Raw genomic sequence first — 26,546 nt, forward strand, 5'->3', positions numbered from 1 at the left:
CCATGCTCTGTAGATACCAGCCTTCTTGTCAGAGCAAGTGGTACTCAACTTCTATCATGTAGTGCTTCATCAAAAGATGTTTTAGACGTAAGAATTCTTCTGATAGGATATTTAAAACCCAAGTCAAAAATGCTTAAAATGTTGTTTTGTGTCTGCTAGAAACATTCTGTAGACTTACTTTTGCTTAATGGTATTTTACTTTTCAGGGAGAAGTGTGGGGTTGTATAAATTCTTCTTTGCCAGGTAAGAAATACTAGTTTGCTATTGAATCGTGTTGTTTTGTCAGCAAATGCATGTTTTGATGTTGTGTCTACCATTTGCACCTATGGATTTCACCATAATTTAACGTTGGTTATGCTTCCTTTATAAACTGTATTTTGTATGTAGTTTCCTTTAGTCTAAACTGGGTTGCCTGTGCATTTTTTTGACACTTCATGTCTCTTCCTAGTTAGAAAATGTTTAGTATGTTTGTGTGATTACACATGTGTGCTTCTGTGACACATCCAAGAAATACCAAAGTTTTTTTGTCTTTTAAAGTTATTCTATTATTTTTAGTTTCAGTGTGGTGTATATAGGAGAGCATTGTAAGGGAAGCTCTGGGGAATCGGTAGAACGGAGTGCCCCTGTGTGTGTGTGTGTGCTGTTGCACACAGTGTGGGGAACAAACAGGAGGAGTTAGAAGTCTGTGTGCAGTTGCAGGGCTGCAGTTCTGCTGGGGTCATAGAGACATAGCAGGAGGGCTCCCACAGCAGGAGTGCTGTGATGGACAGGTAGAGGAAGAACAGGTCAGGAGGGTGAGGAGAGGGAACTGCCCCTTTATGTGAGTGTAACTGGCATGCATGGAGCTCTGTCTGGGGGTGCATGAGGAGCCAGCTGAGTGGCATTCTATGGGCATATCAACATATTAGTGAACAGTCCAACATGGGTGGTGATGTGGGTGTCAGCTACAGACTGCCTGATCAGGTGAAGGTAGTAGGTGAAGCCTTCTTCACACAAGTGTAAGAAGTCTCATGTTCACAGGCCCTGATGCTCGTGGGCAACTGCAAATACTCTGGTATCTTTTGAAGAGACAACACAGGAGGGCACAGACAATCTGCTTGGAAGAATCCCATGGGATACAGCCCTGCAGAGAAGAGGGATCCAAGAGAGCTGGTTGATTTTTCAAGAATCACCTTACCCAAGCTCCAGTTATGCACGATGGGGTTAGAAAAGCCAGAGCCTACCTGAAGTTGATCCTAGTGACTGTGTGAAGGGCAGACAGAAAGCTGCCCCATTTTTTTAATTACATCAGGAGCAAAAAAATGGATACACCAGAAGGCTGTGCTGCCATTCAGCGTGACCTGGACAGGCTGGAAAGTTGGGCAGAGAGGAACCTGATGAGGTTCAACAAGGGCAAGTGCAGGGTCCTGAACCTGGGGAGGAACAACCCCATGCATCAGTATAGGCTTGGGGTGGACCTGCTGGAGAGCAGCTCTGCGGAGAGGGACCTGGGTGTCCTAATGGACGACAGGCTGACCATGAGCCAGCAGTGTGCCCTGGCTGCCAAGAAGGCCAATGGGATCCTGGGGTGCATTAGGAAGAGTGTGGCCAGTAGGTCAAGGGAGGTTCTCCTTCCCCTCTACACTGCCCTAGTGAGGCCTCGTCTGGAGTACTGTGTCCAGTTCTGGGCTCCCCAGTCCAAGAAAGATGAGGAGCTACTGGAGAGAGTCCAGCAGAGGGCTACGAGAATGGTGAGGGGACTGGAGCATGTCTCCTACGAGGAAGGCTGAGGGAGCTGGGCTTGTTCAGCCTGAAGAAGAGAAGGCTGAGAGGGGACCTTATAAATGTGTACAAATATCTGAAGGGTGGGTGTCAGGAGGATGGGGCCAGACTCTTTTCAGTGGTGCCCAGTGACAGGACAAGGGGCAATGGGCAGAAACTGAAGCACAGGAAGTTCCGTCTGAACATGAGGAAGAACTTCTTCATTGTGAGGGTGACGGAGCCCTGGAACAGGCTGCCCAGGGAGGTTGTGGAGTCTCCTTCTCTGGAGATATTCAAGACCCGCCTTGACAAGGTCCTGTGCAGCCTGCTGTAGGTGACCCTGCTTCGGCATGAGGGTTGGACCAGATGTCCCACAGAGGTCCCTTCCAACCCCTACCATTCTGTGATTCTGTGAAAAGGAAGACTAGGGAAAATGAGGGCCTGCTGCTGAATGGGGCAGGAAACATGGTGACAAATGACATTAAAAACACTATGGGCTTCTTTGTCTATGTCTTTATGGGTAAGATGAGCCTTCAGGAATGCCATATCCCTGAGATCAGTGGTAAAGTGCAGTGCAAGGAAGACTTGCGCTTGGTGGAGAATGATCAGATTAGGTAATATTTGCACAAACTGAACACAAGTCTGTGGGACCTGATGGATACCCTTACAAGTGCCGAGGAGTTGGCTAATGTCGTTGTAAGGTCACTCAGTAATCTTCAAAAAGTCGTGGCTGTTTTAGAGAGGATGCTGAGCACTGGAAGAAAGCAAATGTCACTCCTGCCTGTAGAAAGGGCAAGGAGGACCTGGGGAACTAGAGGCTGGTCAGTCCCACCTCAAACCCTGGGAAGGTAATGGAGCACATCTTCCTGCAAATCATTTCCAGGCACATCAAGGACAAAAAGGCGATAGGTTATAGTCAGGATTTAAGACAGGAAAATTGTGCTTAACCAACCTGAGAACAATCTTCTATGAAGATATGACTGACTTATCAGATGAGGGCAGAGCAGTGGATGTTGTCTCAACTTTAGTAAAGCTTTCAGCATTTTTTTTTATGACATCCATATAAACAAACAGATGAAGCTTGGGCTGGATAAGTGGACAATGGAGGTGGATTGAAAACTGACTGAACTGCTGGGCTCAAAGGCTTGTCAGCAGTCACACAGGGTCCAGCTGGAGGCCGGTATCCCAGGGGCTGATGCTGGGTCTAGTCCTATTTAACATCTTCATTAATGATAGGGCAGAGTGCACCCTCAGTGTATTTACAGATGATACAAAACTGGGAGGAGAGATTGGTAGACCAGATAGTTGTGCTGCCATTCGGAAGGACGTTGACAAGCTGGAGAAATAGGCAGACAGGAGCCTCGTGAAGTTCCAAAACAGGAAATGCAAAGACCTGGTGAAGGCCCAGTGCTTCCCAGCACACAGGAGGCTGACCAGCTGGAAGGCAGCTCCGTAGAAATGTACCTGGGGATCCTGGTGGACAGCAAGTGTAGCAAGATCCAGCAATGTGCCCTTGTAGCAAAGAAGGCCAACAGCACCCAGGTTGCATTAGGGAGAGTGTTGCCAAGGAAGGTCATCCTTCGTCTCTACTCAACAGTGATGAGACAGCATCAGGGATACTGTGTCCAGTTCTGAGTGTCTTGGTACAAGAAAGAGACGAACGTACTGCTCCAAGCCCAGCACAGAGACACATTAAGATGATTAAGGGACTGGAACATGTATAGGACAGGCTGAGAGAGCTGGGATTGTTTACCATTGTCAAGAAGAGGAAGGTGAGGGGTGTCGATCTTATCAATAGGTATAATTATCTGATGGAAGTGTGTAAAGAAGATGGAGCCGTGCTCTTCTCAGTGGTATCCAGTGGCAGGACAAGAGGCAGTAACCATAGATTGAACAACAGTAACTTTCATTTAAACACAAGAAAAAAATTTTTTACTGTGAGGATGAGACTGGAGTCTCCATCTGTGGAGGTATTCAAAGCCTTATTGGGCATGGTCCTGGGCAGTCTGCTCTAGCTGACCTCGCGTTGAGCCTTGGAGGTTGGACTAAACGATCTCCAGAGGTCCCTTCTAGCCTCAGTGATTCTGTGGTTTTCTTTCTAATTTTTCTTCTTGATTACACTCAGTACAGAACGTATTTCATAACAGAGTTTAGAATGGGGCCACAAACTGAGTTTTGGCTGGATCAGCATCTCATATTTTTCATAGTACAGAATCCACAGTGTTTTCACACACACACTGTGATGAAACTGTGTATAACCTTCCCAAAATCAGCATTATCATGGACAGTTGCAGAATATTGACTGGATAAACAGATTACTTTGATAGTTACTTTCTTTAACAGCTGTATGACATGCCTGACAGTTTAGTTAAGAATGCAGGCTGAAACCTATTTTGCACATGGGTTTTAGTGACATCCTGTCATAACACAGCATGTATGCTAAATAATTTGGGACTCTGCCTTGTAATTTGCTGCTTTATATATCCTTTGGGTATTTTCATTATAGTTTGCCTTTTCTCCTCTTCCATTTCTTCCCCACAGCGACTTGATGTTACTGATCTGTGTTAAAATTTTTGAATTGTTTGGTTTACTGGTAACTTCATCACAATAGTTACCTTAAAATGTTAATATTCTCAGAGCGACCACTAGAGCTACCATTCTTTTTCACGTTTGTTTCCATTTCCTTAAACCCATCATGATGGTCTTCTATTAACTTTCTTTTAAATACCATCCAATACCATACCAACTTTCTTTTAAATACCAACAAAATTCTTCTTCACCCAACAACACTGCAAGTCATGTTTTATTGTCCTAGCCAAGACAGTGTTGTAAGCCTTTAAAACTTCAGGCTAGATTGTAGAAACTTAGAGTCATTAAGGCTGGACAAAGACCTCAAGATCATCAAGGCCAACCATAAACCCTCACCACTGTACCTGCTAAACCATGTCCTGAAGTGCCATATCTACACATTTTTTGAACACCTCCTGGGATGGTGGCTCCATCACTGCCCTGGGCAGCATGTTCCATTGCTTCACAGCTCTTGCAGTAAGGCAATTTTTCCTGATATACAGTCTAAACCTCTCCTAATACAACATGAGGCCATTTCCTGTCGTCCTATCATTAGTTATTTGGGAGAAGAGACCGACACCAACCTCGCTACACCCTCCTGTCAGGTAGTTGTAGAGAGCAATAAGGTCTCCCCTCAGCCTCCTCTTCTCCAGATTAAACAGCCCCAATTCCCTCAGCCGTTCCTCATAGGACTTGTTCTCTAGCCCCCTCACCAGCTTCATTGCCCTTCTCTGGACACACTCCAGCACCTCAGTGTCCTTCTTGTAGTGAGGGATCCAAACCTGAACACAGCGTTCAAGGTGCGGCTTCACCAGTGCCGAGTACAGGGACACGATCACTGCCCTACTCCTGCTGGCCACACTATTTCTGACACAAGCCAGGATGCCGTTGGCCGCCTTGGCCACCTGGGCACACTGCTGGCTCATGTTCAGTCGGCTGTTGACCAACACCCCCAGGTCCTTTTCTGTTGTGCAGCTTTCCAGCCACTCCTCCCCAAGCCTGTAGCACTGCATGGGGTTATTGTGACCAAAAGTGCAGGACCCAGCACTTGACCTTGTTGAACCTCATACAGTTGGCCTCAGCCCATCGATCCAGTCTGTCCAGATCCCTCTGCAGAGCCTTCCGACCCTCAAGCAGATCAGTGCTCCCACTCAACTTGGTGTCATCTGCAAACTTACTGAGGGTGCACTCAATCCCCTCATCCTGATCATTGATAAAGGTATTAAACAAGACTGGCCCCAAAACTGAGCCCTGGAGAACAGTTGTTCAGAAATGTAAGTATTCTCTGAAAGAAAATTATTTTTCCATGTTTTCTGAAGGGAAATATCATTAGTTTGTCAGTGTTTGTTTATTAAATCCAGTAGGCCTACAGAACATGTATTATTTTGGGGGACTTGTCTAGGAAATTGAAGGTTTTTTTATGACCGTGCACTCACGATTGAGGGGCCCCCAGCTGGGGGGAGAGGGAGCAGAGCAAACCCAGCAACCTATAATTCTAGATGATATCTATGTTATGATTTTAAGCTTTGTCATTTTCTGTAAGCAGACTGTAGAAGACTTCAAAGAGACAACAGAATTCTGACTTGGGCTTGAACATGAAGAAGCCTGGTTGTTTTTCACTTTGTTCTTTTTCTGTCTTCCTTTTAGTTTTCCTCCCCAGTTTCCTCTGTGTCACGGTGATACAGTGTTTCTCAGATGTTTTCAGAATGTGGAATGTTTCTTTCATCACAAAATAAATGTATTGGGGATGACATTCTAGTTTGTCACGTTTATGCATCTTTTCATGTCTGTTTCTGGCTTCAGTACTCTTGTGGAGACTGCAGCAAAGTGTCTATAATAAGGAAGAAAAATGTGTGTGTGTTGTAAGTCATCTGACTCATGTGATGTGGCTTCTGGAAACTTTGGAGGACATGTGGAACAAGTGCCTTTTATAGTTCAAGGATCTGTACTGAACTTCTATCAGTTAATTTGGTGAATAATCAGAACTATGGGCTCTGGTCAATTAATTGTGCAGTGAAGGTATACTTTCATCTAGAAATGCATGCGTTTTAATTACATGGACTACAAAATTAATTTATAAACTCTTGTATTAAAATTGCAGTTCGATGTTTTTTTGAAGATGTGACATATTTTTTTCTCTGCAAGCTTGTCTTCTACCCATAAATATCCTGGGGAGAGGGCTACTTGCCAAGAAAATACTAACTATGGCTGAAATTTATCAGTGTTCTTAATTTGGCATGTATTTTTAGCTTGCTTCATTCTTTCAGCAGAGTTTAGTTCTAGTAAAAGTATGTCTGAAAACCACAGTTCTGTATTGCACAATATTGCTCTTCAGTGGTGACATTACCCCTAAAACTGTACAGCTGTAATTACCACGTGTTTCTCCTGTATATAGCTGGTTATTGCAGCAGACATTTCTGGAAATCTTGTTTTATATTGCAAAAGATATTTCTTTTACAGTTTTTAGGTTGCGTGTACCTCAATATCAATACTACTAATAAATATTCTACTGAACATTACTGTTTTAATTGAAAGGAGTCTGTATATAGCTCCGCATATGAAGTTATGCAGAAACAACTGCTATGTTATTTTAGGCCCAATGTAGTGAGTAGTTGATTTGGCAATTAACTGTACATATGTAGTTTAACATACATGCATGACTTCCATGCAGACATGCATTTACTTCTGGAATTAGTTTAAAACAATGCATCAAATTCCAAATTTTTGCACATTGATTACAAACTACTGATGCGTGCAGAACAGCCAATCTCTTGGAACACTTTCATAACGATGCTTAATCTCTGAAAAACTAATTGTGCACCCCAGTTATGGAAGTGGAAGGTGAGCTGAATCTGCAGTTGTTTGTGGCCTTCACAGCTGCTTTGAACTAGTTTGAATTGGAAAGGTGAGCCAATACTCTGCATAGATGTAAAGAGGATTTGGACAGTCTCCAAAAAGACCAGTAAATCATTGGTCTACAGTGCTTCTGGAAGGTCTGGACCATTCGGATGGTACACAGCTGCTTCAGCTGACAGGATGTAGGCTGCAACAAAAAGCTCTTCTTCACCTTTTCCTGTCTGCTCCCTCCAACTGTAGTGCAATCCTGCCACCTTGTTGGTGTTGAGCGTTAAGGTTTTAATTTGCATTTTAATGAACACAATTAATATTTTAATTTGCTGGGGAAATATGTTAATTTAGCTGAAGATTTTTCTCCTCCTTTATAAATTTACTATTAGTGTGTTTTCTTAATTTGCCAATCAGAATGTCATGAAAGACTGATACTGGTGAGACTTCCTATGCCACCTGTGTTTGTAAAGCTGACAAAGTGTATTTTAAAGGCAATTTTGTTCATGATAAATACCTACTGGTGGTTGTTTTCCATTGATTGCAATGATTTTAATGACTTTTTTCCCCAGTATTTTCTTAGCATTTGAATTTAAGTTCGTTGGTCTCACTCCTCGCTCTTTCACTTCCCTTTTATAATGCTGGACATTCCATGTGACTTTTATGAATAGGCATTTCTACTAGACTTAAGAGCATTTTGTAAAATTAAGTGGTTGATTCTTTTACTTTGTACTTTTTATTTCTACATGAAGGATATAATTTGTGCATGTCCTAAAATACTGCTTTATTTTTAAAATATTCATGACAAAAATGAGTGGTTCATTTGCACTAAATAATTCCACCCCCTGCCCTAAGAAAGAGTGTAACAAATTTGCCGCAGCTGCTGGGCAGCTGCATAGGTTAAACCTTCCCTTTAGTGATTTCTGTCTTTAAAGTTACATGAGAAATATATACAGGAGTGCATTCTTCTTTTATTTGATTTCTGGTCTCTTGAAAACATCAGAAAATCTGTATCTGTGAATAGATTAAGAGGATGAAACAACTTATGGCAGCAGTGTGTCTTTCTATAGAACTTTATGGTAAGAAAGTAGGATAATGGGAATAGTGAAATAAATGGAAAAAGATAGGGAGATGGTAAATTTTTGTTGAAGATAATTCTGGATATGAAACCATGTTACTGGGAAGGATCACAGAATCACAGAATGTCGTGGTTTAACCCCAACAGGCAGCTAAGCACTACACAGCTGCTCACTCCCCCGACAGTCGGATCGAGGGGAGAATCAGAAGGGTGAAAGTGAGGAAACTCGTGGGTTGGGATAAAGATAGCTTAATAACGAAAAAAATGGAAGAAAAGCACAACAAAAAGGAAGGAAAGAAACCCCAAACCAAGAGAAACAAATGATGCAAAAGAAAACAATTTCTTACCACCAGCCAACTGATGCCCAGCCAGTCCCCAAGCAACAGCAGCCCCCACCACCCTCCACCCCCCAGTTTATTGCTGAGCGTAGCGTCGGGTGGTCTGGGGTGTCCCTTTGGTCAATTGGGGCCAGCTGTCCCAGCGGTGTCCTGTCCCACCTCTCTGTGCACCCTCAGCCTACTCGCAGGCAGGTCAGTATGGGAAGAAGAAAAGGCCTTGACACTGTGTAAGCACTGCCTAGCAATAATGAAAACATCTCTGTATTATCGGCATAAATCCAAAACGTAGCCCCATACTAGCTACCGTGAAGAAAATCAACTCCATCCCAACCAAAACAGCACAGGAAGCTTGAAGAAAAAATATTCTGCATTGACAAAGTTGGTAGAACAGTATGCTATTGAAACCAACACAAGGATGTGTCTGTAGGCGATAATGTAGTTAATTTTGATGAGGGTTTTTTTCCTGTTGGTTTCTGTTGTCTTATATTTCAGATTAGATAAATTATCAAACACTGATACTTCCAGTGAACATATGAAATAGTTTGCATAAAGCATCTTTAAACTCAGTGTATAGAAGGTGATGCATAATTGCCAAGTTCAGTATTTAGCAAGGCAGACTTGCTCTCTTTGTGCTTGAAGTTGGTTTGGAATGACTTCATAAATTCCAGTAAAAACGTCATCTGTAAATAGGCTTCTTGAATGAGAACAGGATTCTCAAATTTGAAAAGTAACGGACTCATGAGGAGGGAAGGGAAAATGATGGCATAGTTTTTGTTTCTACTGTAATATGTATTGTCATCTTATTTTCAAAGGAGTATTGAAGAAGTCTGATGGATGGGTCGGTTTAGGTTGCTGTGAGCTAGCTATTGCTGTGGAATGTCGACAAGCATGTAAACAGGTAAGCCTTTCTGTTTTTCTGTGGTTAATGTCAGATGACAAAGTGATGAATTCATTTACGTATTACTGTTTATAAACTTCAGGCTTAATTTAATTTTGATCTAAAAAATACATTATCACATAAACTCTTTTTAAAATTGCAAAATATGACTAGATACTTCCCAGGAAATACTACTGGTGATAAATGCCAGCAACCAAATTCAAAAAAACAAAACAAAGAATCCAATTTCAAGTGCATTTTCAGTAAAAAAAAGTAAAAGTTTGAGTCTACTGACATGAAAACCTAGTTTAAAAAAGAAGTGGTAGGTTTGCGGGGTGGATTTTTTTTCGATGTATTTTCAGCTGTGCCGTAGGACTAGGCTGCTTGCTATGGCTTGGTGAGGCTGAAGAAGAAATCTTAAGACCTTAGGGTTAGCTGTGCCTTTTTTGTATATTCTGATGCCACATTCAATTGCTCAGTAATGAAGATGCAGTTGAGTTGTTGAAATCTTACTGTGTTTGTAACTTTGATACCGCAGAAATTGCAGTGGGCGAGCTGACTGCAGGCGTGTCCAAGCACCAGTGCACTTGGCAAACGAAGCTGATCTGCTTAGGGTTGCTTTGCAAGCAGAAGGTGTGCAGTTATTGCTGATGTGCTCTGGTTTGTTCCTGCGTGGTGATTAGTTGACTGAACTCGTAAAGATTCTGAGGCTTTCTTTGGTTATGCGGAGTGGAACAAATGTGTGGCTGTTTCTAAGCTCTCTTTTTTGCAGTGTAATGTTTGGTCATGCAGCATCATGGTTACAGCCACGAATAGATTTCTGTGCCTCTTCAAAGAAGCTTTTGTTCATCAGATGGGAGAAAGCTGTTTTTTGGCATTGCTATAACACTATTTTTGTCAAGTGACAATTTTAAGCATAATATGTAAATTTAGCAGTGACTGGTTTATTAAAAATCTGTGAAGAATTTTGTGATTTTTTTTTTCCCCAAAAAATACATGCTTGTAGCCTTAAAAAGATCATCAAAGAGTGTATAATTATTTATCATTGTCCTTGTAACTCAATTCTGGAGCACAGACGTACTCAATATTCACTGTAGTATCTTGCACATTACCTGTGTAATCTTAATCTTGGACCAGCACCCTACTGCAAATTGTTGTCATGAAAAACAAATGCTACCTTCACCCAAAAGCATGTAGTTTAAACTGTTTGACAGGAGAAGAGCAGTGAGTACACAAACTGAGTAGTGTGGAAAGAGATGAGGAGTGACTAAACAAACTGGCTACTTTTGTTCTTCTGAAAAGAAGATACGTGTATTTGTACCCAAATGCATTTCTTAGCAAAGTTTTTAAAGTTATCCTAATGTTTAAGTTTTTCCAGACCTGATAAAAACCCTGTCACTTATTGCAGTGTCCTATGAAATTCTGTTAATGTAATCTTATAATTGTCATATCATTTCTCATTGTTCTCAGCAGCGGAAGCTGTATGGTTTGGTTACAGACTCTGCCATCTCAGAATCTTGGCTATAATTTCTACTTTAGCTGACTCTGGTTGATACATTTGGATTTTCATTCTGATTCTTCAAACTAAAGGGAGTTTTGGAGACATTTTGAAGAAGGTGATATGATAGGTCTAAGCTCAGACTTTACCCTGGTATTTTAAATTACTGGAGGGGGAAATAGCTAATGTTAGTAGTAGTAATAGTTTTTAGTATCTGTCATACGAAAAAAGGGCAAGAGGGACTGTACAGAACAAACTGATCTACAGTTTGGAGGAAGAATTTCTGCAACACAGTTTGACAATAGGAGCTGTGGGACCTTACATACAAGAGGGAGGAGAAGGGAAAGAGGCACACAAGTGGTACTGAGCATGCAGAATGGGGAGATTTTTGTGCTCAAGTTCTTCCATTTCCTAAACGTTTCCTGCATCTGGCCTACCTGGTAAACCTCTCTCAAAAACAAAGTTGTTTTGTGTGCTGCCAGTATCAGCTAATTTGGTGCAGATATATGAGGGTTTAGTTTTAAATTAAATGTAGTATTGACAGTCATGGTTTCGCCTTTTTTTTTTTTTTTCTTAAAGCTTTACATGGATTCGTTAGGTTCTGAAAAAGGAACATTGAAATAGATCATGGATCCATGGTTCTCACCGTTTATATAAAGGTAGAATCATTTTTTTTTTGCAACATGCTTTTGTTTTTTTCTACTACAAATGGAGAAATTTGTCTGTCTTTCAGGCTTCTGCAAAGAATGATGTTTTAAAGGTCTGCAGGAAGGAATACGAGGTAAGTGTACATGTGTCTGGATGTATCTTAATAAAAATCAACTGGTTTGTGCTGTAAAAAGTATCCTGTAGAAGAGGGAAAGTCCAGTCTTCTTACAGACGTGTTTCTGGATATACTAATTTTCATCCAAATGTAAATTACCTCTCCCTACAGTTTTTGTGAAGGTAGAATTGTTTTCTGTAAAAAGGGCTTGTCTTTTTTTAGACTTGCATGTATCTTAATTTGAGTGAAAAAGATGCAACTTTCAAAATGGAGACATGAATTCCAAAAAGTTTGTTTCATAGGAGTTCTGGTGAAAGTTGGCGTTCATTGTGAGCATTCATTCCCTCAGAAATATTTTGGCTTTTATAGTGGGAGAGTCACCTTAAAAGTGACCTAAAGAAATAAACTCGGGAAAGAATAACCTTTTAAGTATCCTATCCTAATGTAAATAATTTCAAATGAATGATTTTTGTAGCATCAGTGAAACTATGAGTGCTTGCAATTATTTTTACTGTTCTGCTCTTAAAATTAATCATCAGGATATTTTCAGAAAGCTGCCCTTATATTCTTCAAACACAATTTCAAGAAAAGCTGTTCTGCTATGACTTCATTTCTTTTGATCGATTTCTTAATTAAAAGCCAGGTTGCTGCTCCTCCCTTTCATCTCATTTCCTCCTACCCTGAATTAGGCAGTCCTGCATAAGTTCTGCTCATAATCAACAGTTCAGCACATCGGAAACTTCTGTGTCCTCTTGATTTGGGCGGAAGTGTAGCAGGTCTGCTGTTTTTGCAGGAAACATTAAATTCCTTTTTCACCCCTTTGGTCCTTTTGTTTGAGCAATCTACAGAATATTTTCCTAGACTCTTCACTGTTGAAGTTACTATAGCTTGTTCTCTTAAAAATGAATTTTCATTTTATGTAGTTCTGTCTCCTCTCATGCTATGATATGCTATACTGTCGACATCTGTAAGCTTCTCCTCTGTTATGCTGGTCTGTTTCCTTCTTTTTTTCTGCATTTGTGCATTGCTGTAGGAGGTTGGCCAGTGTGGGTTGAAGGAGAACGGGAGAGGAAAGGTAAGAGATTAAAGAATGACTACAAAATGGTGATAGTCATCTTATTTACTTTTTCCTAGTTCTTTTTCCAGTTTTTATCTGGAATTCTGGAAAGTGGGTCCCTCACTCGTATTCAAGAGTGATCTTGCTGTTACGATACAGAAAACCTTAACTCTTTCTATCTGTGCAACACTGAAAGAGAAGGAGAGAGAGAAAAATGGATGGAAGAAGGAATCAGTCTTCTGGCTGGTGAAGTAGGAGAGAGAACTCTTTTAATGAGGTTTAGGAGTAGTAGTTACTTAATTTCTGTCCCAACACAATAGCTGTATCTGACGTGGTCGATCTTCAGTTATTACAGAATTGTGCATGACAGTGAGTTTTCCTATGTATCTAGGCTTAGAGGTACTCATGAATAATAGCAGTTACAATCCTCTTGAAAGACCCATTGGTTATATGAAATTCAAGGAAGTTTTGCCTAAGATGGGAAATTCCAAAAAATACTCATGGAGAGAACCTGCATTTTTTCACACCCTAGTCATTCTTTCTCCTTTTATTAAAAAAAACAATCTTGGTGAATGTGTCTTGCTCCCTCTGTAGTCTGCAAGTAGCTTCTGTGTCTGTGACCAGTACTGTACTTTTTACTCAATGGGGTTGGCTGGGGAAGAAACTGAACAACTGAGAAGGGAGTGGCTAGTTAAAACTGAAAGAGGTGACAGAAGATTAGAAACAGCCTGTGAATCACGTAAATGCAATGTCGTACATACTGTGTTTGTCTTTGTGTTTAATAATTCATACTTTATTCACTAAAAATGAGGATCCAGTCTGAGAATTAGTTTACAATATAGATCGTAATGCTTGTTCATGAGCTCTGAAGTCTGTTGTTTAGGTATCGGATATATAAGTATATGGCACATAAGTAAAAACTAGCTTAATTAAGAATATAAAAGTATAATTCCCTTTTTGTAAACACTCTTATAGCTTCCCAACTTTCATAGCTTACTTATATACTCACATAAAGATTTCCCAGAGGATTTTCACAAGCTTCTTAGAATAGTTGACTGAACAGTGTGTAGCACTTCTCTGTAATCTTTTGAGATTAGCAAAGCAACTTCGTGAGTTACTCTTCAGGCTCCCACTATGTTAGCTAGCATGAAGAATGAGGTAAGTCTTCAAAGGTTGGGCATAGGGTTCAGAACAGTGAAAAACCCCAAACTCCAAGCAGGACATGTCACAAAGCTTGGAGTTGCTAAGCGGATTCTCAGGTTGTACAGTGACAGAATCACTTTAGCATTGATGTTCCAACTTTTCACAAGATTAATTGAAGATGCTTTTTCTGCTGATCATATGTTTCTGGATTACTTTTACTGTAAATATTTGTGAAGCTTGTGAGTCTTCTAATTTGGAGATTTTACACATTTTAGAAATGAATCCTGTTGTAATAAGCTATTCAGCTTTAATCAGTGCATTGAAGATTGCATGTCCTACTAAACATTTTTTATTTTCAAGTAGCACTGCGTACAGAAATTTAAAAATTCAGCACAACTTGCTGAGTATTTTTGAGTGTTACGGAAATGTACTTTATTTACCTTCATTTGAAAGATTTTATTCTGATAGTCCTTTTTCCCATCTTCTTTTCTCAGATTCTCATCATCTTCATTTTTTTTCTCTAGTTCTATGCATCTCTTTATCTTTCACTACTTATTCCAGCTTTCTGCTATCCTGTTCATCTTCCTCTCAAAAGAAGGTAGGTAGTAGTCAAAGGAAGAAGAAAAACGAAGCAAAGACTGTAGGATTTTCTGGTTTTCCTATTTTTAAGTTTTGTGCAGAGTTGAGGTCCACTTTTTTTGAAAAGACCGCATTGGAGTACCTGCTTGGAGGAGTAACTGAAAATAGTTTATAAAGCTTGAAATAATCGATAAAGGCTTTATTATTGCCTTTAAGGTCACTTTTCTATCTTCTGTGCTTGGAAAGGGTAGTATTAAAATTTCCATTGGATTGCCACTCTGAAGCCTCTACACTGCATATTGTGAGTTCACCTCTCTGCACATTAAGAACTGAGTAAAGACATTCAGATTTCTCTAGTTGATTGGCATTATGATAGCTTTGCTGCAGCTGAGCACTATTAACTACTGCCATGTGGTCAAAATATAATTGGAAATGTTGCCAGTTATTTAGCTTTTACTCTTAAAACAATTTTGGACACACAGTAGTAAACACTTTTGATGTCCCTGCACTATTTAAAGGTATTTTTGCTCTCACAGATTTGAGCACTGTTTGGCTTAATCTGACTTTGTTTTCTTACAGTTTTTGAATACAGAAACTTCAAATGCAGTGCCTGCAGCTTCAAGTGCTGTAGCAGGGATTCAGAGAAGTATTCAGTGTGCTATAGTATTGGCTTGTTTTATCTTCTAGGGTCGTGTGATCCTGCCCTATGCTGAGGTTTTAGTGAATGCTGGCTACTAATTACCCCTTGTGAAAAACGCAGTCAGCAATTTTTAGCTCTTACATAATTGGATTACTCAGAGACAATGAATTAGAACTCAAGGCGCTGTTTAGGACATCATTTAGAAAAAGATTCCAAAACAGTTTTAATGAACATTTAAAGCACGTGGCTGTGTGGGGCCTCTGGAATTACTACTTAACTAGTTCAGGGTGGATTCTGACCATATACTATGCATTGTAGCTAGTGTTACTGTAATCTTATCTTCTGGCACTTTTTGTCTCTCTTCTCTGCTGTTCGAAGAAGGTTGATGGAACACTTGAGGATCTTGCCAAAATTAAAGTTCCAGTGATTTTGTTCTATCTTACTGTGCAAGTGTTCTCACTTCTTTACTGGTTTATATAATTGAGAAAAAATCTTGGCCTTACGTGTTAATTACTGCAAGTTTTTAAAGTTCTTAACAAATGTGCACTATCATTTGAACCTTCAGCTGACTCTGCTAAACCGTAGTGTGTTACCTTCTGACTGTATCTGCTGTTGATAAATTCAAAGATTAAATGAACTCAAGGAGAGATTAACAGGACTTTCATGGTTGTTCTCAGAGTGAAGCGTTTTGTTTGTATTTGTTAACTGTAGGTAATACTTCTAAATTAAGGTGGCTTTAATTGGATAGGGTCTATATTCAAATATTTAACATAGTTAAGCTGCCCAAAATAACAGTACTAAACTTATTTTTCTGCCAGCGTTAGCAGAATGTAGATACCGTAGAGTGTAAAAAATGTAGATTTTTAGGGAGGAAAATAATCTTTCATTTTTTAGCAAAACACTATTTCTGGTGTGAAAGAGCAGCTTCGCTGCCACTTTTCATTCAAGACACAAGAGGCAGCCTTTTAGAAAAAATGCGCTTGTAGTATAAAAGCATGCTTTACAATGCAGAAGACTGCTTGCTTTAGCAAAACGTTCTGCTCTATTTCTGTTTATGTGCATGCGTTCTGGTTTTTGAGCCGTTACCTGCAGCTGATGAGCTCCAAAAAGAGCGAAACCAGTTAGGTCCTGCAGTACTGGCTAAAGTCTTTAAGGAGCTTCCGTTGAGGAATACTGGACAATGTTCTTTGCTGGATAAATTTCACTTGCCTTTTTCAATTTCCATAGCACAAAAAGATCTTTGAGACTGTTTTCTTTAAGGTGTACGTGGTTGTGTTGCCTGTGTCTGCTTGCCTATTTCCATTCCTGCTGTTTATAGTCTCACTGGCTTTAACCACCAGTTTCAGCAATGTTTGGTGTAAAAAAAAAAAAAAAGTCTGAAAGATTAAATTAATGCACAAGAAAAACAAATCATTATGTTTGTGTTTTATACATTTCAATATCGCTGTCTTTGTTCACTTAATATTTTATTCACAAGTGGAAAATGGAGCGTGAGACTCTGTGTGTGTACTTATGTACACAGTATTGCCTTTTTATCTTCAGTTACCCCGATCTTGATGACTTAGTTCTTCCCGTAAGAGAACATCCTTTTCTGCTCTTTTGGACTGTGTGGAGGTTTGGTTTGGTTTTCCTTACCTGTATCTCTGTTTGGTCATTTGCTTTGTTTTCTCTGTCTTACCTTCTGAATCTTCTAGTGAACTGTCAGAAGAGAAGCTTTAGTGCGCAGAAAAGCTGCTGTTTTCTTAAATAGGAGTGCTGCTTTATTAGATATGAGCATGAACACTGTGGTGTTCTCTCATGTCTGTATAGCTGTGCTTCCCAGATGTGTACCTGTACTTTCTGGGAAACTGAACGATTATCCAGAGCTACACAAAGAGCAAAGCCAGCACCCTAAGTAGCACTGTATTCTGCGATGGCCACAGGCACTACAGTTTCATGAAATACAGTGTGTTGCTTCAACAGCTCAGTGCAGCTGAAGTTCTTCCTGCTCCTTCCTGCTGCTGCCCTTTTTCCACATGCATTCCTTCCTGCTCCTGGCCATACAAATGCACTTCTCCTTACCTTACGCTGCCTCTGGCATCTGGCAGGTCCTTCTAAAAGACAGTATCTAAAAGATTATTCTATTCTAACTTTGTATTATACCTGTGGAAATCACTCATTTAAATTCCTAGGAGATGAGAAAAAGGATTTTTCAGCAGGGTTACTGAGAAAAATCGGGTCATGAGAAGATTATTAGTGCCAAAGCTGGTGTAAAGGCATACGGGAGACTATGCCACTTGGAACAGAGAAGAGCTGAAAACAAGGTGGAAAACAGAATTAAGACCACATCCTCTTAACAGAAAGATGAGCGTTATTACAGTAATTCAACAGTCTGTGGAGCTGTAGTTTCAAAGTACAGAAGGAAGATTTATTATCTGGTTAGAACATTCTGCCTGTATAAAATTGGTGTGTAAAAATGCCAGAAGAAGATAATTTTGTATCAACTTCAGCCCTTCTTTAGAGGAGGAAAGTTGGTAGACACCATAAACTTTTGAACATTCTTTTCTGTTTTGTGTGTGGTTGTAAATTGCAATCTGAGCTAACAGCGCCAGTGACACCATTACCCCTGAACTGCTTTATAAAAACTTTTTTGTAGCAATTAACTTTTAAATAACATGGCAGTTTTTAGCTGAGTTCATAGCAGTGTTACATCGTGAGTCTAAGTATTGTTTGTGCTAATAGTATGGTCATGTACTTAGTTTTAACCATGACAGACAGACTTCAGCCTTTTCAGAAGCCTCTGCTATCCCAGTGCATTAATTAACAAAGTTATAGTGGTTCTATCTGGCTGGTTTGTAATGCCACTTTCCAGTGCTTGATGCAGCGTGGCTGTGGGGAAGTCTAATTTCAGCAGCTTCTGAGGACAACTGGCCTAAGGTCAGAGGGATGTTGTGTATGGCAGTTCCTATCTTGACAGTTGTTCCTTTTTTTGTACAGAGAAGGTCCCAAAGAAACCAGGTGGCCACACTGAAACAATGACTTTCTGATAACCATTATCTGGCATCCATAGAGAAGGATGTGTGGTGCTATAAAAATGACATGAGCCTTTAGGCGACAGTATAAACCTGTTCTTTATGGATGTAGGATGGTGGCTGTCTGCATGTTCTGTTTCCATGAGTTCTCTGGTCCTTCATCCGTGTTACAGACAGATAGGTGACAGGATTTGCTTTGTGGGTAGTAAAGAGAGAAAATCTGAAGTGAATCAGATGAAAACTTCCTGCTGAGGTGAGGAATGTTGCTGCAAATTCATTCTCAGTCTCAGAGAAATTATGCAGTATCTGTGCTCTTGGGAGAAAAGATCTAAAACGTTTTTGTGATCTCAGTAGACCTGTGCTTTTATTCACAGGCACTAATATTATAAGCAGCTGGTGTTCATGGAAAACCAACTTAGATTTTCAAGTTAGATTTGTGTTGATTCTCTTAGGGTGCCACATCTGCCGTGGTTTACCTGTGGCTTAACTTAATTTCTGACTGTAAATAGAAGAAAGTGATGCTACTGACTACAGTATTGGCACCATCTTCTTTAAAATCTTGTAATTGACTTAACATATTTCACTATCCAAAAATGCATTATCTGAAAGACACTGTAATTGTGAGACTCTAGAAAACAGGATTGTGGCACTGTGATTTACATGGCATAAAGTGTAATTGGCAAGTTGGAGCCTGTGCTTTAAATTACAGCCTAAAATCATTAATGGCATGATACAAACTGAAACATCAAGGCTTGAGGCTTTTCAAATCTAAGTTAAAAAGTACTTCTGGTACAGTAAATAATTCCTTTGGCTCTTCAGATTTTCATCAGAACTCTCTATGCAGGAATGTTAATTTATTTGAATGCTAATTCACACATAGAGATCCAGTCTGTGTTCTGAAGTGCTTATTCTTAAATGAACAACAGAAAAGAGGATGAAGATAGCTATGAAAATGAAGTACAACATTTGAAAAAGAATCATGTTTTTACTTGGCTACTTATAAAACTTTTACGAGGAAAAAAAAATTTTTTAAAGGGCAAGTGGGATTGTAGAATTCTCCAGTTCTCTAGTGGAGTACATGTCCTTAATGAGTAGCACATCCACGAAGTAAGAAGTTTGGACTCTAATATTTACTGATTCTGGTGTCAGGATTTAAGATGTCTCTGAAGGTGAGTAGGTAACAGAATGGGCACAAAAAGTGTGGGTTATATGCTGAAGCGATCTAGTAGAGATGAGACCATATTTACCCTTCCCTGTTCAGCATAGCTGAACACGAGCAAGCTGCCTGAGAGGAAAACCTCTGCTTTCAGATAGTGTAGTTTCTGGCATTTTTGTGAGTTAGCCACTGGGAGATTTCATCACTTTGATATTTACTTTGCCTTTCCCTGTAATCCTACTGAGGCTATAGAGGGGAAAATAAGGATTCTGACAAAACAGATTAGTTGACTCAGATGATCTCCGAGAAGAAAGGAAGTGGAGAATATGAATTGAAAGACAAACTCCTGCCCTTTAAACAATCTCTAAGACAAAAAGAGAAATAAAAACATCAAGATGATTCTTAACATAGTTGTGTCTTCTTCACTTTAAAGATGTCACACTCCCATCTGTTTGCAGCAGTACAAATTTTCACAGAAATACCCCAAAGATTATGGGGGATACCCCCTTCTCTGCGATGCAGTAAATGCTAGTAACTAACAGAGGTGAAGAATCTAGTGAACTCCTGAGGTAAGTTAGGCCTGTATTTTGAGGTCTCTTCCTTCTCTTATGTAGAGGTAGTAGCACTTCTGATACTTTGCTGTACGGAAGCAAGATTTTAATCTCACGTTACATTTGTGGATCAGTATGCCAGTATTTCTGTTTTCTTCTCTAGGTGCTGTATAAAATACAAATTTGTTTAATGATGGGGATAGGGGAAATGAAGATCAGGAGCAGACAGGGATTGTGTTTTGTCACTGTGTTAATGTATTTGATCACTTTATAATCTATTGTTCTGACAAGCATGGAGGTCAGGTGTGTAGGGCGTTCAAATTTCTCTTTTTCACAATCATAATTTTGAAGTCTTTAATAATTGACAACTACGTTTTGAATTTTCAACCTCATTACTTCATCTTTTCATGGAGCTCTGGAAAGCTTATATGCAGTATCTTTTTTTTAAGATGATGATGATAAAAGGTGCTTTTTCAGTGTGGGGAACACTGGTTGTTCTGGGCAAGAGTTCAATAGTCTTAAGGGAGGTGATTCTGGCCCTTTGCTCTGCTCTGGTGAGACCCCACCTGGAGTCCTGCGTCCAGCTCTGGAACCCTCAGCACAGGAGAGACATGGACCTGTTGGAGCGGGGCCAGAGGAGGCCACAAAAATGATCCAAGGGCTGGAGCACCTCTCCTATGAGGAAAGGGTTGAGAGTTGGGGCTGTTCAGCCTGGAGAAGAGAAGGTTCCGGGGACACCTTATGGCAGCCTTCCAGTACCTGAAGGGGCCTTATAAGAAAGATAGTGACAAAGTTTTCAGCAGGGCTTGTTCCAACAGGACAAGGGGTCATGGTTTTAAACTAAAAGAGGGTAGATTCAGACCAGATATAAGGAAGAAATTTTTTACAAGGGGAGTGAAAATACTGGAACGGGTTGTCCAGAGAAGTGGTAGATGCCACATCCCTGGAAGCCTTCAGGGTCAGGTTGGACGGGGCTCTGAGCAGCCAGGTCTAGTTGAGGATGTCCCTGCTCATGCAGGGGGCTTGGTCTGGATGACCTTTAAAGGTCCCTTCCAACCCAAAGCATTCTATGATTGTATGATTGCTCTGTGGATTAGAGTCTTCTGGAACAAACCAGCAGGGGGTGTGTGTTTCCCTTCTGTTATTTAACGTGTGTACCCCCAAGCATACCTTCTGGCTGCAGTTTGAGGGTGTTCATAGCATGATTTAGCTTTTAAGGTATATTGTTGTTGAGTTCATTTGATGAGACTTTCTGTTTGTATGTGTGTATCTGTGCAGAGTTCTTTTTTCTGCATAGAAGCTTTAAAATTATTGTCATAAAACCCCATCATTTTGGGACAGCCTGTTATAGCATGCGGTTTCTAGGAAAGTCTTCCTATTGACTTGCGTGAAAGTTAATCTAGTTTATTAGGAGTGCACGCAGAACTTGGGTGACGCCTGATCTTTCAGTGTTTTTGTTTTAATCCAATCTAACTGAACCAAATAATAACAGTTATGTTTATTAGCTTATTATAAAAAATTACTGGACAATTAAATATTTATTTGAAGTTTCTGGCTTGTAACGCTATTTTTGTTTTGATTTCAGAATGCTCTGTTTAGTTGTATTAACAGAAATGAAAGTAAGTATGTGATGAATAGTTTGTCTTTTTTCTGTCATTCTATCCTTTTTGTGTGTAAAATGTAAGACTTTCTGTGGGTTTACGTAGACGCAAATTGCATGGATTCAGTTCCATGGAATGACAAACGACGTGCATAAATTTTCTTGCTCAAGTGAGAACGGGGATTGGGCTGTTCATATAATTGATATCAGTTGTTAATTTGTGTATCTGTGTTTGTTTTTTCTGTCCTGTTTGGATGGTTGCTTAGAAGCTCATTTTTTCCTTCTGCTTTGTTCATTTGATGAGTGTTAAGTAACAAAATTAAATGCATACATGAAATCTTGCACCATGCAAGCGTTTTGTTGCCTGATGTCTGTCTATATAAAATGAAAAGAAATCAGTGTCTCTGGATTAATTCTAGTAAAAGTGTTTCTCAAGAACCGTATATTAAATAACATATCAAAAATTAGTGAATCACAATACCACCTATTTTTGAATGAGTTTTAGTATACTATGCATATTTATGAGTTTACTATTAATATTTGTCCAGTAATTCATTTGTAGGATAAGTCTGTACTTTAAATAAGAACAAAACAGCTGCAGATAAAATTCAGCTGGCTTGTTGGTGTCTTGAACTTCAGCTCAAGACAGCTTTAGGGACTTTTTTTCTCCAGCCAAACAAACAAATGTAATCTGGCTAATTACATATATTCCCAGTCATTCTGTAGACAAAGATTATTTTAATAGAGAATAGAAGAATTTCTTTTTTTCCGCAATAATACCTTGAGCATCATTGCGTGTGTGGTACAGACATGCTCAGTTCTTCATTTCTCTGTGTAGGAACCCATAGATTTTCTGTTCTTTGTTTTTCCCCAGTGGGGTCGGTCTGTTGCAGTTACGCAGGTCATCATACAAACTGTCGGGAATATTGTCAAGCAATTTTTCGGACAGACTCTTCTCCTGGTCCTTCACAAATTAAAGCAGTTGAAAATTACTGTGCATCTATTAGCCCTCAGCTTATACACTGTGTGAACAACTATACACAGTCATATCCAATGAGAAATCCTACAGATAGTAAGTATAAAAAAATCCTCCTTTACTGAAAGCTATAAAAAATGCTGAAAATGTTTGAGGATTGTATGCACTCTTTATATAAAATGTGTTATTGTACAAGTCTATTGTATAAATTATATTAATGTATTTCTATATTATAATTTACATTGTATGAATTTATATAATGATAACTTTTGTAGGTGCATTATTGATGTTTTATATTTTTAATTCTACCTATTGGTGTTGGGTTTTTTCCAGAGTTGATTCTGTTTGCATTTAAAAGAAATAATGTTATCTGAGATTACTGGGGGAGAGCCTCCTTATAGCACTTTTCCTCTGAGGGCTATTATGTCGTGCATCTTGGTTATTGTTGTATGCTTGATCACTGTTTTTATTTTTTTAACAGGTTTGTATTGCTGTGATAGAGCAGAAGACTATGCATGTCAGACTGCTTGTAAAAGAATTCTGATGTCAATGAAAACAGAGCTTGAGATTGTTGATGGACTTATAGAAGGCTGTAAAACAATGCCGCTCCCTCAGGATCCACTGTGGCAATGTTTTCTGGAGAGTTCAAGATCCGTTCACCCAGGAGTCACTGTGCACCCTCCACCTTCAACAGGCCTCGATGGAGCGAAGCTCCATTGCTGTTCTAAAGCAAATTCTTCCACATGTAGGTCAGTATCTCTCTACCCTCACTTCCAATTGTGAAAATGCTTCAGAAGCTGTCTCATATCAGGCCTTTGCCCGAATCCTGCTATGGTCGTTAAACAAGGAGTTTTGTGAATTCTCAGAAAAAATTAGGTAGTCAGATGGATGTCACATTTTGTCCAGTACTTACTTTGTATATCAAAAAATACTGTTGCAGAAGAGGAATCGGGGATCACATTTTTCACACTTTTAGCACTGGCATAGTATAGCAGATACTAAGTTAATGAATCGTATACCTTACTTGTGGTCATAATAGCCAATGTTGCAACAAGATGAAGAGGTGTTAACCAGCTGCTAAGGAGAGCCAAGGGGACAGTGAACTGCACAAACTCTCAAGTACCTGGTTGCTGCATGTTAAAACCTTAGAAGTATTCCTTACTAGATGCTGTTCAGATTTTTGTCAATGAAAAATAACTTAGGTTATTTAATAATTAAATCATGGAACTAACTATTCTGACATAAAAAAAAAGTGGTTTTCAGCAAACAGCTGCACGCTTGTGGTTAACTGTAATTGGAGCATTTTCAGTTTATAGTGGTTATTTGTACACTTTAAAAATAGATCATTATTGCATTTTAAATGCATCAGTATGTAAAAAGTTGTGTACATTGATTTTTGAGCTGTTGCTTCCTTCTGTATCAAAGTTTCTGGTAATAAAACAACAGATGCTGAATGCAGCAGGGTCTTACGATGAGTTCAATAGTAGAGCCCTGGAGTTAACATTATTTTTTAGAACATTGTAGCATAGGGCAGTTGATGTAATATCTTTTAGTTGCTTGCTTTGACAGTGAATTCTAAAAACATATCCTTCCCTCAACGTTTTCAATGTGCAGTAAATTTTAATAGTACAGTGAAGTTCCATACCTTTCAGTTGGGATTTGAACAGTTGTCGTTCGTAGGATATCGCTGTGAACCAAGGGGCTTGGGTATTGCTGACACCTTGAAACACCTCAAACACAAGCAACAGATAGTACACCTGTTTCAAGGGGAGGTTTTCTTCAAGGAAGACGAGGAGGAGGTGGTGTTGGTCAATGACCAGCTGTAGTGCCTGGAGCTCTGCCTGGGGATGGATGAGGAACCGACCAAGAGCTTATAGGTCAGGATTAAAGGGAAGGTGGGGACAAGTGACATGATGGTGGGGGTCTGCTACAGGCCACCCAACCACGAAGGACCAAGTGGATGAGGGCCACTATAGACAGATAGGAGCAGCCTCACGTTCACAAGACCTGGTCCTCGTGGGAGACTTCAGCCACCTCGATATCTGATGGAGGGATGACACAGCAGGGCATAAGCAGTCCAGGAGGTTCTGGGAATGCGTTGATAATAACTTTCTTCTCCAAGTGATAGAGGAGCCAATGAGGAGGGGTGCTATGCTGGACCTTGTTCTCATCAACAAGGAGTGGCTGGTGGCGAATGCAAAGCTCAAGGGCAGCCGTGGCTGTAGTGACCATGAAATGGTGGAGTTCAGGATCCTTAGGACAGCGAGGAGGGCACACAGCAAGCTCACTACACTGGACTTTAGGAGAGCAGGCTTTGGCCTCTTCAAGGACCTGCTCTGTAGAGTACCATGGAATAAATCCCTAGAGGGAAGAGAGGCCCAAGAAAGCTGGTTAATATTCAAGGATCACCTCCTCCATCAAGGATCACCTCCTCCAAGCTCAGGAGCGATGCATCCCAACAAAGAGGAAGGCAGGCAGGCAAAAATGCTAGGAGGCCTGCATGGATAAACCTGGAGCTCCTGGACAGACTCAAACACCAAAAGGAAGCTTACAGAGGGTGGAAGCAAGGACAGGTAGCCTGGGAGGAGTACAGAGAAATTGTCCGAGCAGCCAGGGATCAGGTTAGGAAAGCTAAAGCCCTGACAATTAAATCTGGCCAGGGACGTTAAGGGCAGCAAGAAAAGCTTCTATAGGTATGTCAGTGATGAAAGGAAGGCTAGGGAAAATGTAGGCCCTGTCTGGAAGGAAACGGGAGACTTGGTTACTCGGGATATGGAGAAGGCTGAGTTACTCAATGACTATTTTGCCTCACTCTTCACTGGCAAGTGCTCCAGCCACACCGCCCAAGTTGCAGAAGGCAAAGGCAGGGACTGGGAGAATGAAGAATTGCCCACTGTAGAAGATCAGGTCTGAGACCATCTGAGGAATCTGAAAGTGCACAAGTCCATGGGACCTGGATGAGGTGCATCCGCGGATCCTGAGCAAGCTGGTGGATGAAGTTGTGCAGCCACTGTCCATCATGTTTGAGAAGTCGTGGCAGATCAGATTAGATTTAAGAAGAAATTCTGTACTATGAGTGTGGTGAGCTACTGGAACAGGTTGCCTGAAGACATTGTGGATATCCCCTCCCTGGAAGTGTTCCAAGGCCAGGTTAGATGGGGCTTTGAGCAACCTGGTCTAGTGGAAAGTGACAGGGATGTTGGAAATAGTTGATATTTAGGGTCCCTTCCAACCCAAACTATTCTATGATTAAAACATCAGGGCAAAAGAATAAATGTATTTTGCTTGCCAATCATTTCTGTAGGAGGAGGTGGTGGGATTTGAAGTCGAAGCATGGGATTAGAAGGTGTTCATTATCATGTCAACCTAGATTTATTACAAGTAAAATTAGCTGGGATAGTTCTCGCCTCAAAGTCATTAGTTCAGGTTTCCAGCTATAACATTTGTACTGGATATTGCAGTTTTATATTCGTAAGTCTTTCAGTCTTACTAGCTTAAAAGATTTGCTAGCATTCTTAATGAAAACTGGGAAACTCAGAAAACAGTGAAGTGGTGTTTGCTTTGAGCACACCGTTTGGATACTCTTGCAGACTTTGTGGGCGCTAACACAATCTTCTACAGTGAGTGTAGGCTGTTGTGATCAGCAAAGCAATGATAGGCTCTGCTATATCTGAACAACTGCTGTTCTTTTAATTTCATTTTCTTTGTCTTTTTTTTTTTCAGAGAGCTCTGCACTAAACTTTATAGCACGAGCTGGGGCAATTCACAGAGCTGGCAAGAATTTGATCGCTTCTGTGAGTATAATGCAGTTGAAGTTTCCATGTTGACCTGTTTAGCAGATGTACGAGAACCTTGTCAACTGGGCTGTAGAAATCTTACTTACTGCACTAATTTTAATAACAGGTAGGAGAGAGACACTGAATATTTTATAAAGGAATTCCTGTGCTTTATTTTTAAAAAAAAAATGTTTTTCAGGCTTACTTTGAAATTGTATATAGCTGTCTTTCTGCAAATATTTTCTTAGGTAATTTTAAAATAAATAGTCTTTCTTTATTCTAAACTTTTGGAAATTTATGTAACACAGACATAACAAAACTTACAAGATAAAAGCTAACCCATGAACTTGT

At 40.1% G+C, this 26,546-nt stretch overlaps 1 protein-coding gene across 1 annotated transcript in view; it reads left to right on the forward strand.

Annotated features, from left to right (window-relative positions):
* The window catches only part of RECK (reversion inducing cysteine rich protein with kazal motifs), a 75,056-nt gene that overhangs the window by 18,606 nt on the left and 29,904 nt on the right, over nt 1–26,546 (forward strand). The window contains 10 exon segments of the mRNA XM_075417019.1: nt 207–243; nt 9,381–9,466; nt 11,677–11,724; nt 12,740–12,781; nt 14,431–14,440; nt 14,443–14,504; nt 21,429–21,462; nt 22,318–22,515; nt 22,901–23,168; nt 26,143–26,322. Coding sequence (XP_075273134.1) covers nt 207–243; nt 9,381–9,466; nt 11,677–11,724; nt 12,740–12,781; nt 14,431–14,440; nt 14,443–14,504; nt 21,429–21,462; nt 22,318–22,515; nt 22,901–23,168; nt 26,143–26,322 — 965 coding nt within the window.

The sequence above is a fragment of the Opisthocomus hoazin genome, chromosome 3 (genome assembly GCF_030867145.1).
Source record: "Opisthocomus hoazin isolate bOpiHoa1 chromosome 3, bOpiHoa1.hap1, whole genome shotgun sequence".
Classification (NCBI taxonomy): Eukaryota; Metazoa; Chordata; class Aves; order Opisthocomiformes; family Opisthocomidae; genus Opisthocomus; species Opisthocomus hoazin.